Source organism: Stylophora pistillata, chromosome 1, assembly GCF_964205215.1.
Source record: "Stylophora pistillata chromosome 1, jaStyPist1.2, whole genome shotgun sequence".
NCBI lineage: Eukaryota > Metazoa > Cnidaria > Anthozoa > Scleractinia > Pocilloporidae > Stylophora > Stylophora pistillata.
In genome coordinates, this window is record NC_142519.1 from 35,626,161 (window position 1) to 35,639,765 (window position 13,605).

Here is a 13,605-nt window from a genome sequence, read left to right on the forward strand (position 1 = left end):
CACGGTTACTTTTGATTTCTGAGAATTATTTCCATGGATTGTTGAATGCAAGGTCTCATGAGAGGTTGTCTTAGCTGCAAAGATGTCAACTGAAACATTTAATAAGTTACTGTTGTTTGCACCACGCCGTTTCTCTTGGAAGTTTTGCTGACGCTCTACGCCAATATGATAACAGGTCTATCGTTTGGCCGTCTTAGGTGGCTTCTCCCACGTTGTCCTCTCCTTGAAGCGAGCAAGTTGAGATTCTTGAAAGTTAGCTATACTTGTCCTTGACAAGGGTCGGTGCATTAGTCCGTGACGAAGGCTTTCAGATAGATAGATACTTTATTGGTAAATGCTTCGCAGCATGAACTGAATTGCGTATTCACAGATATAAAATAAAAATTACTATGTACATGTATTCATCTTATTATTAAAAAATACGTAGTTCTTCGTAAGGGGGAACTTGTACATTATTTGTGGCTGTTGACTATTCTGGCCGATTTTCATCTGCAGCTCAAATCGTGTTGCTGCTCACAGTTGGTGGTAGACTGCTCAACTAGTATCTTGGAGGCAGGGGTTCAAATCCTTTAAAATAAATTGCAATTTACTTGTGAGGATCATTTCCTGGCTTGAATTTCATCTGCTGGTCAAATGAAATTTATTTAATTAAAATTGCGACTTCTGTAATAACTGAATAACTTGTTTATGTCACCCCATTTGCTGAAAAGGATATGAAAAATTGAATTAATTTCACTCAAGCATTTTTTTCTTTTTTTTTTTAATAGCAGATAACACGATATCGGTTGATGAAAAATAGATGATTTGCCAGCACTTGTCTAATTTCTTTGAAGAACAACCTTTGGAACCATTTAAAAAGGGTTCAAGGAAGGTTAACATCTCAGAAAAGATCATTTCTTTGATTAATTTCCTTTCAAAATTGTGGAAATCCTTAACGTGAACATGAGCATCAGACCTCAAAAATCTCTTCCTGAAATGTTGATGAAAGAGTATACATGTAGTCAGCTGTAGAAATAGTTTTCATTTGTAGCAGTGGAAAACAATTAAAAAAAACATGACATGTGTTAAACAAGTAATTTACTGACTCATATGTATGCTTTAGCTGCAACAGCTTACTGATTTATATAATTGATTTACAAAACTGGGTCCTCTACTAATTTCTTTCCAATTTTGCCGATGACGACATCATCTGTGTTTATCTCTGACGAAGGTTTTCTGTTTATTCTTGTCCTTTGTTAACCTGACCAAAAAAATGATCATGCTTCCTCTACATTTTTGATTTGAGCGGCTTACTTACACCTTCCAAACAGTCTGATTATTATATACAGTACTTTCTCCTCCATTTTTCTAAATGTGCTGCTTTTGGCTCTTCCCCCGTCAGGTTTCAGTGCTGCCATTCCTGACCTCAATAGTGATCTCCGCGAGATCGCAAAGTGGTGCTCACTAAACTCGCTCTTTGTTAATCAACCCAAACAAAACTAATGAATAAAGGGGGTAAGTCTCTAAAGAAACTGTGGTGCTGCGTCGGTGGGGGTAACAAGGTAATTTGGTAACATCAACTAAGTTGAAATTGTAAATTGGCCACCGTAAAGCGTTAAAAAGCTGACGTTTCGAGCGTTAGCCCTTCGTTAGTTAGCCCTTCGCTCTGACGAAGGGCTAACGCTCGAAACGTCAGCTTTTTAACTCTTTACGATGGCCAATTTACAATTTCAACTTAGTTGATATTACCAAATTACAAACAAAACTAAGCTCGTTGTCGTTGGCGTACCACAACTAATGCCAAACTTATCTCTACCTCATGGCATTCTAATGGGGAAGAATATTAAGCTCTCTCCTGCATGTTGTAAAAGACTTGGGGGTCTGGATGTACTCTGCCGTAGCCTTTGACGACCATTTATCTAAACTGTCCTTGAGGGTAACCGGTCAAGTCGCCCGAAAGTCATCTCGCCCGAAGTCATGTCACCCGGAACCAGAGTCATGTTGCCCGAAGTTCATAGTCATGTCGTCCGAAATCCTAAGTCATGTCACCCGAAATTTAAACTTGAAGAAAAGTAACAATCGTGAGGATTAAACTCGTAAGATGTTTTCGTCCGCTAACCTATGCAAATATGATGTTAAACAAAGTCTCAAATATCGCTATTCATTTCAGTGTTGTTCGTTGCTATGAACTATACATTAAAAAAATACATCAAGTTCTCTCAGTTTGGTTTATCGCATGAAAAACAACCTGAAACTTTTACAGCAGTTTTTGTTGTTTATTGTTAACCACGCGAACAAAGCGTGTTAGCATCATTCCCCTCAGGATCAGACGCGGCATAAATTACAGCGACTTGTTCAGTTGTTTCTTGTTTCCTCAGCCGGTCGCATGTAAATTTTGATCCGGTTAACAATATATAAAGAGGGTAAATTAATAACAGCCACCTCATTCCGAGATAATCAGCTGGCTGAAACACGAGATCGTTACTTGTACGCAAAATAATTATACAGTGAGCCTTCATCCTTGTATCGAGTGCGGAAATAAAGTTCGACCATGCCAGCAAGCCCTTCAGTACTATGGTTGCGGCTTTTGGCAGCATCGTATCTGCGGGACTGGTATCGACCAAACCACCTACTATTTGGCAGTAATCAGTGGAAGAATAGATTGGTGGTGCGTTGCATGTTCTCTTGCGGCATCAAACCCAAGTGACCCGCAGGTCCCCGCTGCTGAGAGCGCAAGGAGCGAGTAAAATTTCAAGTAGGCGACTACTTAAAGCATGCTCTCACCTAGCACATGTAGCAGTTCGTATAGACTAGTTTTCTTTAGTTTTTGCTCGTGTTTAGGAAAGTAATGATGTTATTGTTATTATTATTGTTCTAGTTTAAAAGGAATAGTTTCTTTTATCACGATAAAAAAAATCAGATATGTAGGTTCAGTTGCTAGCAATAAATATATTAGTATTAAGGCGTGTTTGAATTTACCACAACGTCACAATCTTGCCTAGCAACCATGTGATGATTCTTGAGCACGTGGTGTATTCAAGAGGACGGCGTTTCCGATGTTCTAAGCGTAGTGATGTGAACCTTCGTTCGAAACAGAATGCTTCCACATATAAAACAACAACAGTGAGGACCATACTGTAACTGATGCTGCTAATTTTTTTTTTATTTTCGGGTTTTTTTTTTAGGATTACTATCTCCGTGATATCAAACAACAGCGAAACGGACAACTGAGTTTCACGAGTCAACATTTTACGAGTTTATTCCTTGCGATTTACTTAAGATGTTACTTTTTTTCAAGTTTAAACACTCGATAACATTTCGGGCGACATGACTTAGGATTTCAGGCGGACATGACTATGAATTTCGGGCAACGTCATGGTCACGGGCGACATGACTTCCGCGAGTGAGACTACTTTCGGGCGACTTGACCGTAAACCGCTGACAAATATGGCTTGTCTCGGTGACAGCGATATTCGATCGATTCTTGAGGACGAGAACAAATTCAAGAACTGAGTTTATAAGAAGCAAGATCTTTCTCAGCTTCTGAAACATTCTCACAAGAATTTCAGCCATCTTCACTGGACAGCCTTCAACGAGGCGAGTTTGCTGGGAAAAAATGCAGAAATCATTCATATACGCTTTGGAATGCCATCTTCAACTTTGATTCCTCAAATGAGGCGAAATATTTGAAACTTCAACGCGACATTTGCATTTTAAAGCTTTCTGTATGTTCGACTCCACGTGACGAGATTTGTAAAACAGTTTTTCGGCATAAAAGGTAATAATCATGTTATCATTTCGTTAGTCGTGTAGGGTATCACCTATTTTGCACTCGTTGACTCGCCGGAAAAACTGTACCGTACTCGTCCCGTTTTCCCACGGTTTGTTGACTCGTGCTATTCTTCTCGCGTCCACTCGAGAGGCTTCTCGCGCACACCCGATAGGATGCCTGACAGATTTCATACTGTCTCCGCAGAACGAAATGCCTGAACGAAATATACCACCGGAATTTAGGTACGGTGACTCTCTGGTACGCTTCAGCGGCATATCAGGTTCGTTTGTTAACGCTATGGGGCTTTTGGCTCGACTGCGTACAAAAATGTTACAATTAGGTAAGAACTGGGTAAGAGATCTAACAGATCACGTAAGAAAAAAATACGTGGACGATTGTCGCGAGCAGAAGAGAGCGAGAAGAGTTTTTCACCAGACTGTGTTTTTTAGTACAAAGCAAAAAGGTTTAAGAACTTCAGTGTCTTTAGAGGGCGAAGTGCAACATCATATCACAATCTACCACTTCAATTAAACAATGGTCGAAAGCAAAGGTGAGGATTCTGACATAACTGTGAAGAGCGCCGAGGTGAGTCTGCATGATGTTTTATCATTTCAACGCATGATACGATCCTTCAAAAGTTTCCGTAATTTTATTTTGAAAACCTTACTCGTGATAAACAGGACATGTGTGTTGCTGGGGATTTTTGGGCAGAAATTTTTTGTTTACGAGAGCACCTCATGGGTAGGTAAACTAACGGGGGTATGCCTTTCTCGAGAGGTCGATTTTGAAGTGGACAAACGGACGCCAGAAATACACCTTTTTCCTGTAATTTGTTCGTTCAATACAGCAATCGAAAAACAAAACGAGAAGTTTCTGGGAACAAGGAGCGTTTCCCTGTCGTTTATTATTTAATACATAGTCAGGTTTGGTGAATTTTAAAAGGGATGCAGTGCATTATTATGGCCAACTTTAATTGCAGAAAAAGGAAAGTGCAAAAGGAGCATGCTTATATTTGTCCTCAGCAAAAAATTCAGATTCAACAACAATCATCATCAAGAAGCTGGAGTCATTAGGGTTTACTGTTAACAAGGAATCAAGCATTACATCAGCTTCACAGTTATGTGCATCCATGAGGATGGCTCTCATTGTATTGGAAGACTGTGAAGATAAAAATTTCATTAAGACTATCAAGTAAGTGTACATGTCTTCCTTGATTGTGAGTCTATTTATTCTTGAAGATTTCATTGTGAGTACTCAAATTAAGTACAATTAAATACATTATGATTTACTTAAAAAAAATTATGCACTTCTGATTGGCTGAAAGTGAGTGAATTTTTCATGTAACGTGAGTGCAAAAAATGTAACACAAGTGCAAGTCTTGACTTTCTTTGATGATTTTTTCATGTAAATTACTAGTAAGTAATAACAATTAACACAAGTGCAAGTCTTGACTTTCTTTGATGATTTTTTCATGTAAATTACTAGTAAGTAATAACATGACTTCTCAAGCAATTTGTATAGGTAATCACATGGGGCCAAGTAAAATTAAGGACTAATATCACGCGTGTTTTCAGAAGTTGCTGAAATTGCCCGAGTCACAAAGCGACGAGGGCAATTTCGGCAACTTCTGAAAACACAAGTGATATTAATCCTTAATTCTACGAGGACCCATTGCGATTACTTGTTAATGAAATTGAGGGAAAAATTACTGAATTTTTTAATGCACTCTTCGGTAATCAGTCATAAGAAGCCATTTAAAGTTGACAGAGAATCAATGGCCACAAACACACAAATGAGCTGAATTAAATTTTATTTTTGCACAAAGATACCAGGACTTTGGATAGGCTTTTGATTTTAGATATCTCTCCAGTGATGCCTGCATTACTTTCAGGCAGTCGGGCTCATATTCATCTCTGTTTTCTTTTCATAACTCGGCATAAAACTGTGCCAGTGTTCAGTCGAGGACATTGCTCTAGTACTCTTGTAAATTTGCTTGGAAGTTTCTTTCATTCGCCCACTTTTTAAAAACATTCTTCCAGTACTCTGTGCTTTTCCTCGTGTTTTCATTTTCACTCTTGTCTTTTAATTCTTCAATATATTCCTCGTCAACTATCTCGAAACGAGACGCCATTGTTACAGAAAATCTTCAGCAACAACTTTTCGATAGCATAAGCTGTTGCTAGGCAACCTGAGTACCAGTCATGAGCTAGTAATTCTGTCCTCTTCTCATGCAAAATTAAGAAAAAATACCCTCTTCATTGACCAATCTGCATTCAGTAATTTTGCCCTCTATTTTGTTAAGCTTAAAATAAGCACTTGTGAAGTTTTCAGACTATAAATTTCACTTGCCCTATGCTCTCTTGCAGTTTTGTTGTCTTGAAGAATTTACTTATTACCAGAACATGATTCCTTCAAAATTCTGAACGGATTAAATTTAAGAATTGATCAAGTTTTCTGGGCATTTCTTACAATCAACATAATGATTTACTGGCAGAAGTCCTGAGATTTTTTCTCCTTTTTTTTGCAACTGCATGAATTGGTAATACATTGATTTCTCATTGTGGATTGTAGACAATTAGTGCTAATATAAAGGGTACATTTGCACTGGTCTATTATGGCTTTAAAGCCTAAAATTAATATTTTTTAACATTGTTGTTCCATCTCTCTTGACCATCAAAAATTTGTCACCTTGTATTTTGTGGTACTTGCTACCCCAAAACTGATAAAGATTCTTTCTCCCTTATTATGGTCTCAATGGCTTCTTTGATGAACACTTGGTCATTGTAACCTGTTTTGTTTCAACAGATCACCAAAGGCATGCAATGAGTATGCACCCATTGTGTTTATTTCCTCTGGACCCTTGTCAGGTAAACCCGTTCCTTTCTCCCTAGTTACATATATCACCATGGTTACTGGCCAAACGAGCCTTCCCTTCTTTATTATAACAGATTAAAACCAATTATATGAGTCCATGGAGACAAAGCCAGCCTCCTTGACCAGTGGTATAAGAACTGAGGCCCTTAAGAAATTTAGGTATCTTAAAAGGAATCTCAAGAAAAAGAGATTGGTCAAAATGCTATACCTGTAATGATGGAGCTATGTCATTGAAGCTTAAGAAGAAGTTAAATCAGGCCAGTGATTTTCCATCTATTCTAGTATTTCTGAACTTACGTGGGTTAGTACAGTCTGTAGTAAATGATGGGAAAGTGTGGTCTATATTCTACCGTCCAAAAACAACAATTGTATAAAGTCATGTAAATGGAGCTATAGGTAGAACTTAATTGCCCCTTCTAAGAATCACTTCAAAGATTTCTCTGTTTTTGAATATGTTTCTTATAATATAGCTGGACATGCAAATTAATACTGTTGCAGAAAGCAATGTAACTTAAAATAATAGCTTTTTTATAAAAGGTACGGTAACTCAGCTATGAGTTTCCTAATTGGCAACTGAAAGATTGACTCATTTGAACTGTTCTAACTAATAAATTTGATTATAGTAAAAGTTGTCTGTTGCAGTAGTGTCAATAACTAATTTAGAAATGTTCCCTAGATTCTGTCAGACACTTGATGCAAGAGCAGTACATTGATGAGCTTGTGTTCAATTGCTTGACACTGGAATGTGATTTGGGAAGTGCATTAAATCGCCTGATAACACAACCAGGACAATTTGCTGGTATCTATCATGAAGCAATTGGTGAAGTCATGCTAGCTTTTTTTTCAATGCAAAACATCTTTCATTATTTTTCAGAGTGTTTTATATAGTCGAGTTACAAGGAATTTTGGATGGTGTAATCTGCCTTTAGTTAATTGCTCTTTAATTAGATTACCTTCCCAAAAACAAAACAGTCAGATAAATTAAAATAAAGGAAAAAAACCCAGACAGTAGTCAAATTTGGATGTGGTGTGGGTTTAGATCCATTAGTTTCAATAACTAAGCAATGGAATTAACTGCTTGAGCAAATCAATCCACCAAAACAATTTCTTGTCTAATGCTGGTGCCTCATTTTGTGAAACATGTTTGTTCTGGTTTTCAGTTTCTCCATAGAGATACTTAACAATTTGAAAATTGGTCTGTGCTCTAAATTATGGACAACTACATTTTTCATCACAGTGACTGTGATGATGAATATCATAATTTGTACCTGTAATGAGAATACAGACCACCATAACCCACTGTCAATTTGTTTTTTTTACCATTGACAATATTGACATTAAATAAAATGATTCTTTCAGTGGGTTACATGTTGTGTGGCACCTTGATGCATGCAGCATTGTCTGTGCTCTTATCAACAACAGCTACTTGGCCAATCAGTTTGCAACATTACTGCCAATTGTTGTAAAAATCTTTCATGTTATGGACACTAGATGAATATAATTGAGCTGGGAAGCTGTGTACAAGTTGAGAATGTTGATGGGAGCCATACACAATTTTGTTCCCTTTCAGAAAATTGTAAGGTCACCAGAGTATACTCCCAATCATTTCTGAGAATTTTCTGTCATTTATAACTCAGAGTTGACTTCATTTCAGCTCATTTCTTATTCATTGTTATTACTGAAGATGCAATATAGCCCTTTTCAGTGTGGTTAATACTTGCACACTTAGTAGAACCAAAATGTCATTCATGAATGCCAGATAATAATTTGATAGCTTTACAATTAGGGAGACAATGTTTGAAAATTTTTTCAAAATGTTGAACATTTCAGTTACTCCCAAATCAAAGAGGCCTGGCATTGTAAGGAAAAGGAAATTTGACACAGCTTTTCTATCATCAAGTAACAACTATGATTGTAAAGGTATGATATTTGATTATTGCAATGAAACAAACTGGGAAAGGAACCAATACATTTATTTCATAACTTGCAAGCCTTTGAAAACTGCATATCACTTGTTTCCTCAAAATTATAGTTTTCCATGCTCATAACTTACATTTATAACCTGTAGTCATAAGTCAGAGTAAGTGGGCTCGTTGTGGCAACTTGTCTGCTCTATGCATTTGGCACTAACAGATTAATTGTAAAGTTCTGGATTTTTACCATGAATACTTCTTCAATGTGAACCAAAAGAGTCCTAGTGCCAGTTAAACATTTTCAAGAGTGAGTTTGCTGTCGAGATAAAATTAATGTACAATACTTTCAGATTTACAGGATAGTTGCATTAGCTTGTTGTGCAGCCTGAATGAAGGGTTGTGACTGTTTTGGCATTGTGTTCGTAATACTGCCATGTTACTACTTGAGAGAGACTTTTGAGATTACTCCTGACCAGCCTGTAGTTTTCCAGAGTGTACATGTATGTCATGTTATGAAGCAATGCAGAATTGCTCTAGTTCCATTTTTCAACCAGGTGCTACAGCAGCAAGTCATAAAGATTTGCAAAGTCCAGCTTCAAATATGGGTCTACCTTCAGTTTCATCATATGTACATGGCTATCACAACACACAAAGTGCTTATAATCACATTAATACCCTCTTGATGTCTGCATCGCCTATGAATCAGCAAGGCTATTATGAGGAGAAGGGTACTGTGCCTCACTTAGCAGAACAGACTTCATGTGGTGGTTTGTATCACACACAGCTGCTGCCACACCATCCATTTCACCATTGTCCTCATGTTACAAATGGAAATAGTATTGTTCATGTAAACAAAGACAGAGGTGGCCCAGGGAGTACTGTTATGTCTAGTGGGTTTCTGCAGAGGGATAAGTGGCAACCTTCAGTGCCTACAAAAGAGGAGGACAAGAAGCAGGCTATGGATGAAATTCCACAAGATATTTCCAGCAGGAAACAGACGCAGGAAGAAAAAAGCTGTGATGGAGCCAGTGTTAATTCCAATGACGAAATCAATCAATCTGGAAAAAACACCCCAAAGTCAAAAGCTGATAAAAATGATAAGACAGCCCAAGAAAAGAAAGTGAATGAAGATGTTTACTCCCAAAGGTATGTTTGTTCTCAACTATTGATACCATATACAACAAAAGTTAATTTTCTACTAACAGTAAATTTTTAGTAATTTTACAGTTTTCCTAAGATGCAAAATTGCACACTGCCAGAGCTTAGAGCTGACTTTTTATCCTGTTGACCAACTCAGTGGTGACCCCATGTCTAACCCAGACAAATTTTTTGTACTGGTCTATGCTAAGATTGCAAGTGACAATCAATACATTCAAGTAAATTCCTCCATGTTTGAGCCAAAATGAAACTAACAGCCCCACTAAATTCAACATGATAACAATTCAGATATCCCATACTATCACCTCTAAATAAATACTTTTACTCACTGTCATCAATTGTCAATAGCCCATTTCCGATTTACCCTTGGCCTCATTTTCAAAACGAGTCCTGGTGCTCATCCTTTCATATGCTAGTAAGTTTTCATTCACATGTAAGTTAAAGTCATTTTCATAAGAATGGTTGAGCACCAGGCCTTGTTTTGAAAATGAGGCCAAGGGTAATTCGGAAATGGGCTATTAATGAAATTGCAGCCTGCCAAGGGGGTATTAGTGTGACCATTTTCATACATGCATCTTTAAGTTAATACATACAGTCTATCTTACTTCCATGGTCAAAATCTGGTTTGTTTTCTGACTTTTGAAATTTCTTTGTTGTGGCATATGGGTGAGTACAACTGATTTCTGCCAAATCAAACTTGGTATTTCTGGAGTTACTTTGAGTTCTGAGTTATCCAACCCTTTTTTGTTCGATTCATGATAAGAGCTGGGGATTCAACAACACACAGAAGTGTCACACTGTAAACATGGAATAAGTCTGTAGAAAATTAGGATGGGCATTAGGTATGGAAATAGTAGATTGCAGGAAAGTGTTGGCTATCAAAAAAACTGGATCACTGGATAACGCAATTCAAGACTTTTCATTGGCTTAGCCATTATGATATATGAACCAATATACCATAAACTATGATTATGGTAAGCTTACGCATAAGCTTAAAATTAAAAGGGAGCTAAAAATTTAATAAAATTTAATAATTTAATGTAGCATTTTTAATAATTTAAACAACTATTCCACTCGCATTTGTTGGATATGAGATGATTATAGCCAACTCTGTGCTACGCACCTCGTTGGCTATCTATCATCTTGTATCCAACATGCGCTCGTGGAATAATTGTTAAATATCAGACACTATTGAGCAGTGAAGTGCTGTTTGTTACAGTTATATTCAATTTGTTTTCTCATCAGTAAGTACTGAATGATTGTACCTACAAGTAATAGGAATCTGATCTTGGTTGTCTAACTCAGTCATCTTCATTGTGTGAACTCCAATAATATCGGTCTATTGTTAACTAAAGCAATAAGCTGACATGTTTTTTATTATTTATTTGTCTAAAGCTCAACATTAAATAAAGTGGATACTGCCGGACTGAAAAAAAAGAAACCAAGGTCTATGGGTTTGACTTCCCTTGAACGGAAAGAACATCACTTGGACAAGGAAAAGAAAAGGAGGTCAGAAAACTAAGAGATGCTTGATAAATCAGCCACTCTTGAAGCATTTTTTATAATGTGTCTATCTAAAAAGTAGATTGTAAGGGCTGTAAGTCTTATTTTTAACTGACAGTACTTTACATGTGGCTGTTAGTTCCCAGTGGCCAAGTGTAATGAGGGGAACTTGATTCCAGCTTATAATGTTCAGGCCAATTAATAAAACTACATATAGATATAATCAGGTTGTTGGCTGCACAATGAGCATCCATTACTAGGGAAAGCTCAGAGATAGTCAAATTCTGGCCTGCTAGGGCAACCCTGTTGCATTCCCCGCCAAGCAAGCCCTTAATTTGTTCAGTGAGTGGGTAAAGACGGTTAAAACTCAAATATTGCTTTCCAGTAGGCAAGCACAAGAAGAACAAACTTAACTGTATGCTATTCAGCTGTCAGTGATTTATCTGATGCATAATATTATATTATCCATTTCTAACCCTTCAAGGATGAATTTCTCTATGCAATATCAACATTAATCTTGGGAGAGAAAAGGTTAAACTTCCTGGGACCATGATGCACTTTTGAAGTCACTATTAATTCTGCAAGCCTAAAACCAGAATTCATTATAATCGTAATCTGAGGAATGATTATCAGTTGTGGTGCTACATGTACTTTAGCAGCTGTAAAATCAGCTTTTAGGAAAGGTTATTAATAATAGATTATTATCAATAATGAATTGCAACTTTTGAGAAATGGGACCCAGGAGTTTGAATAACTATTGAATATCTACAAGTGACTCCTGGTTTTATCTGGTCAAACGTAGAGAACGAATCACAAAGTCGTGGCACTGGTTGCGGCAGCTTGTGCCACACTGTGATCCATATGCAGACAAGGCCACTGTATTTGAGATGTGTGTTGCATATTTTCACCACTGCTGGAATTACCATGGTCCCCTCTTACAACAGATCAATAAGGTATGCACAGTAGTACAAATGTTATGGTATCGTCAAGTGAAAAGCTAAGTTACTAGTTAAACATTTTACATTCAGAAGTCTTAAAATAATCAATGCACTCTCTCAGAGGAGAAAAACCCCAAGGAGGAAAGAAAAAACTAAGAAAGAAAAACGATGGTACATTAAAATTTTGGCCATGTTTTAATAGATGGACAAACCATAACCTACACAATACTATACAGCAGCATGAAATATGAATTTTGACTTATTTTCAGTTGAGGAAGTTAACAAGGTCTTCAGCCATGTTGTCTCTCAGGAGTTTAAGAGTGTGTTCCAAATAATTATTTACATCACAACTGTAAACTTGCTCCTTAAAAAATTCTCTTCACGACTCCTTTTCATGTTTTGTTGACACTGTCATGGGCTGTACTTTTTCTTGCAAGCTCAATTTATGCTCTCTAGCTCACGTAAAGAGACATGGCTGTGATAAAAAGAATACATGTAGAAAAGACCACTTGGGTATAGAATGTCATACAAAGTTTGGCCCACTTTTTAGCAAAACATTATTTTCCTTTGTTTATTGTTGTCTAAATAATGATGAGATAATAACCAAGCCAGCGTATTCATTTAATTTCAATTTCAAAATAATTTTATCGTAATTCTCACAGACATTTTAGTACCAACATTCTCCCATCAGACTATATGGCATTCCAATCTTTTGCTTGTACATTAAGAATTTGGTTCACAATGTCGCTACAGATTACACCAACAGTCATATTTTGCTTTGAAACAGGATTTTTCATCACTGAATAAAGTCACCATTTCCTTAGAGGACATGGAGAAGAAGGTTATGGAAGTTCTTACGAATGAAAGAAATGCATTTGGAAGTAAGGAAGAGCAGTCATGAAAACTTGTGTAGGCAGGACATTTAATTTTCCATAGTAAATGTTTGCTGTAATCACTTGCTTTTGAAAAGTCTTGACATGTACAGAAATCCACTATTATTAATTAATTTTTACTTAATATAACAACACCAACAACAAAACTAGTGGCAGCAGGAAGAATTGTAACAAAATGTTTTGTAAACAAAATAGTGGGAAATCAAAAGGGCAGGCCAATAACTACAAATCAATAAGTTTCAACGGTCTGGTATTACATTTTCTTGTTGTTTACAGTTCGATTAATATTTTAGTTCCTAATTATTTATCTAAGAGCTTTTGGGAAATAATAAAATATTGATGTTTTTCATTTGTTCCTCGGCACAGTTTGTAACTCTTAGACCCTACAGCCTAATGAGTAAAGACGTACATGACTGTATGCTTTTCATGTAGATCCTATTGACTTTTATGTTAGCGGTCTTACACACACCAGTCCTATTATTAATAAAACCTTATTGAATTCAGTTAAGGGATGAAAATCATCACATTTCAGAAATACTTCAGAAATAAAACTGAGACAATTAAAAGGTTCAAAA

The 13,605-nt window shown here is 36.8% G+C and overlaps 1 protein-coding gene across 2 annotated transcripts; it reads left to right on the forward strand.

The window, feature by feature from the left end:
* Positions 1-3,782: 3,782 nt before the first annotated feature.
* On the forward strand, positions 3,783-13,379 carry LOC111326316 (uncharacterized). Of its 2 annotated transcripts, none has more exons than XM_088753458.1 (9): positions 3,783-4,336; positions 4,731-4,942; positions 6,557-6,618; positions 7,302-7,424; positions 8,456-8,545; positions 9,093-9,684; positions 11,092-11,205; positions 12,002-12,152; positions 12,925-13,379. In XM_088753458.1, the coding sequence occupies exons 1-9, from the start codon at positions 4,286-4,288 to the stop codon at positions 13,036-13,038; spliced, it is 1,509 nt and encodes a 502-aa protein (XP_088609584.1). In that variant the 5' UTR covers positions 3,783-4,285; the 3' UTR covers positions 13,039-13,379. The 2 variants fall into 2 exon arrangements, with proteins under 2 accessions (XP_088609584.1, XP_088609589.1); XM_088753463.1 differs by having other exon boundaries at positions 3,786-4,336; positions 4,774-4,942.
* The last annotated feature ends 226 nt before the right edge of the window (positions 13,380-13,605 follow it).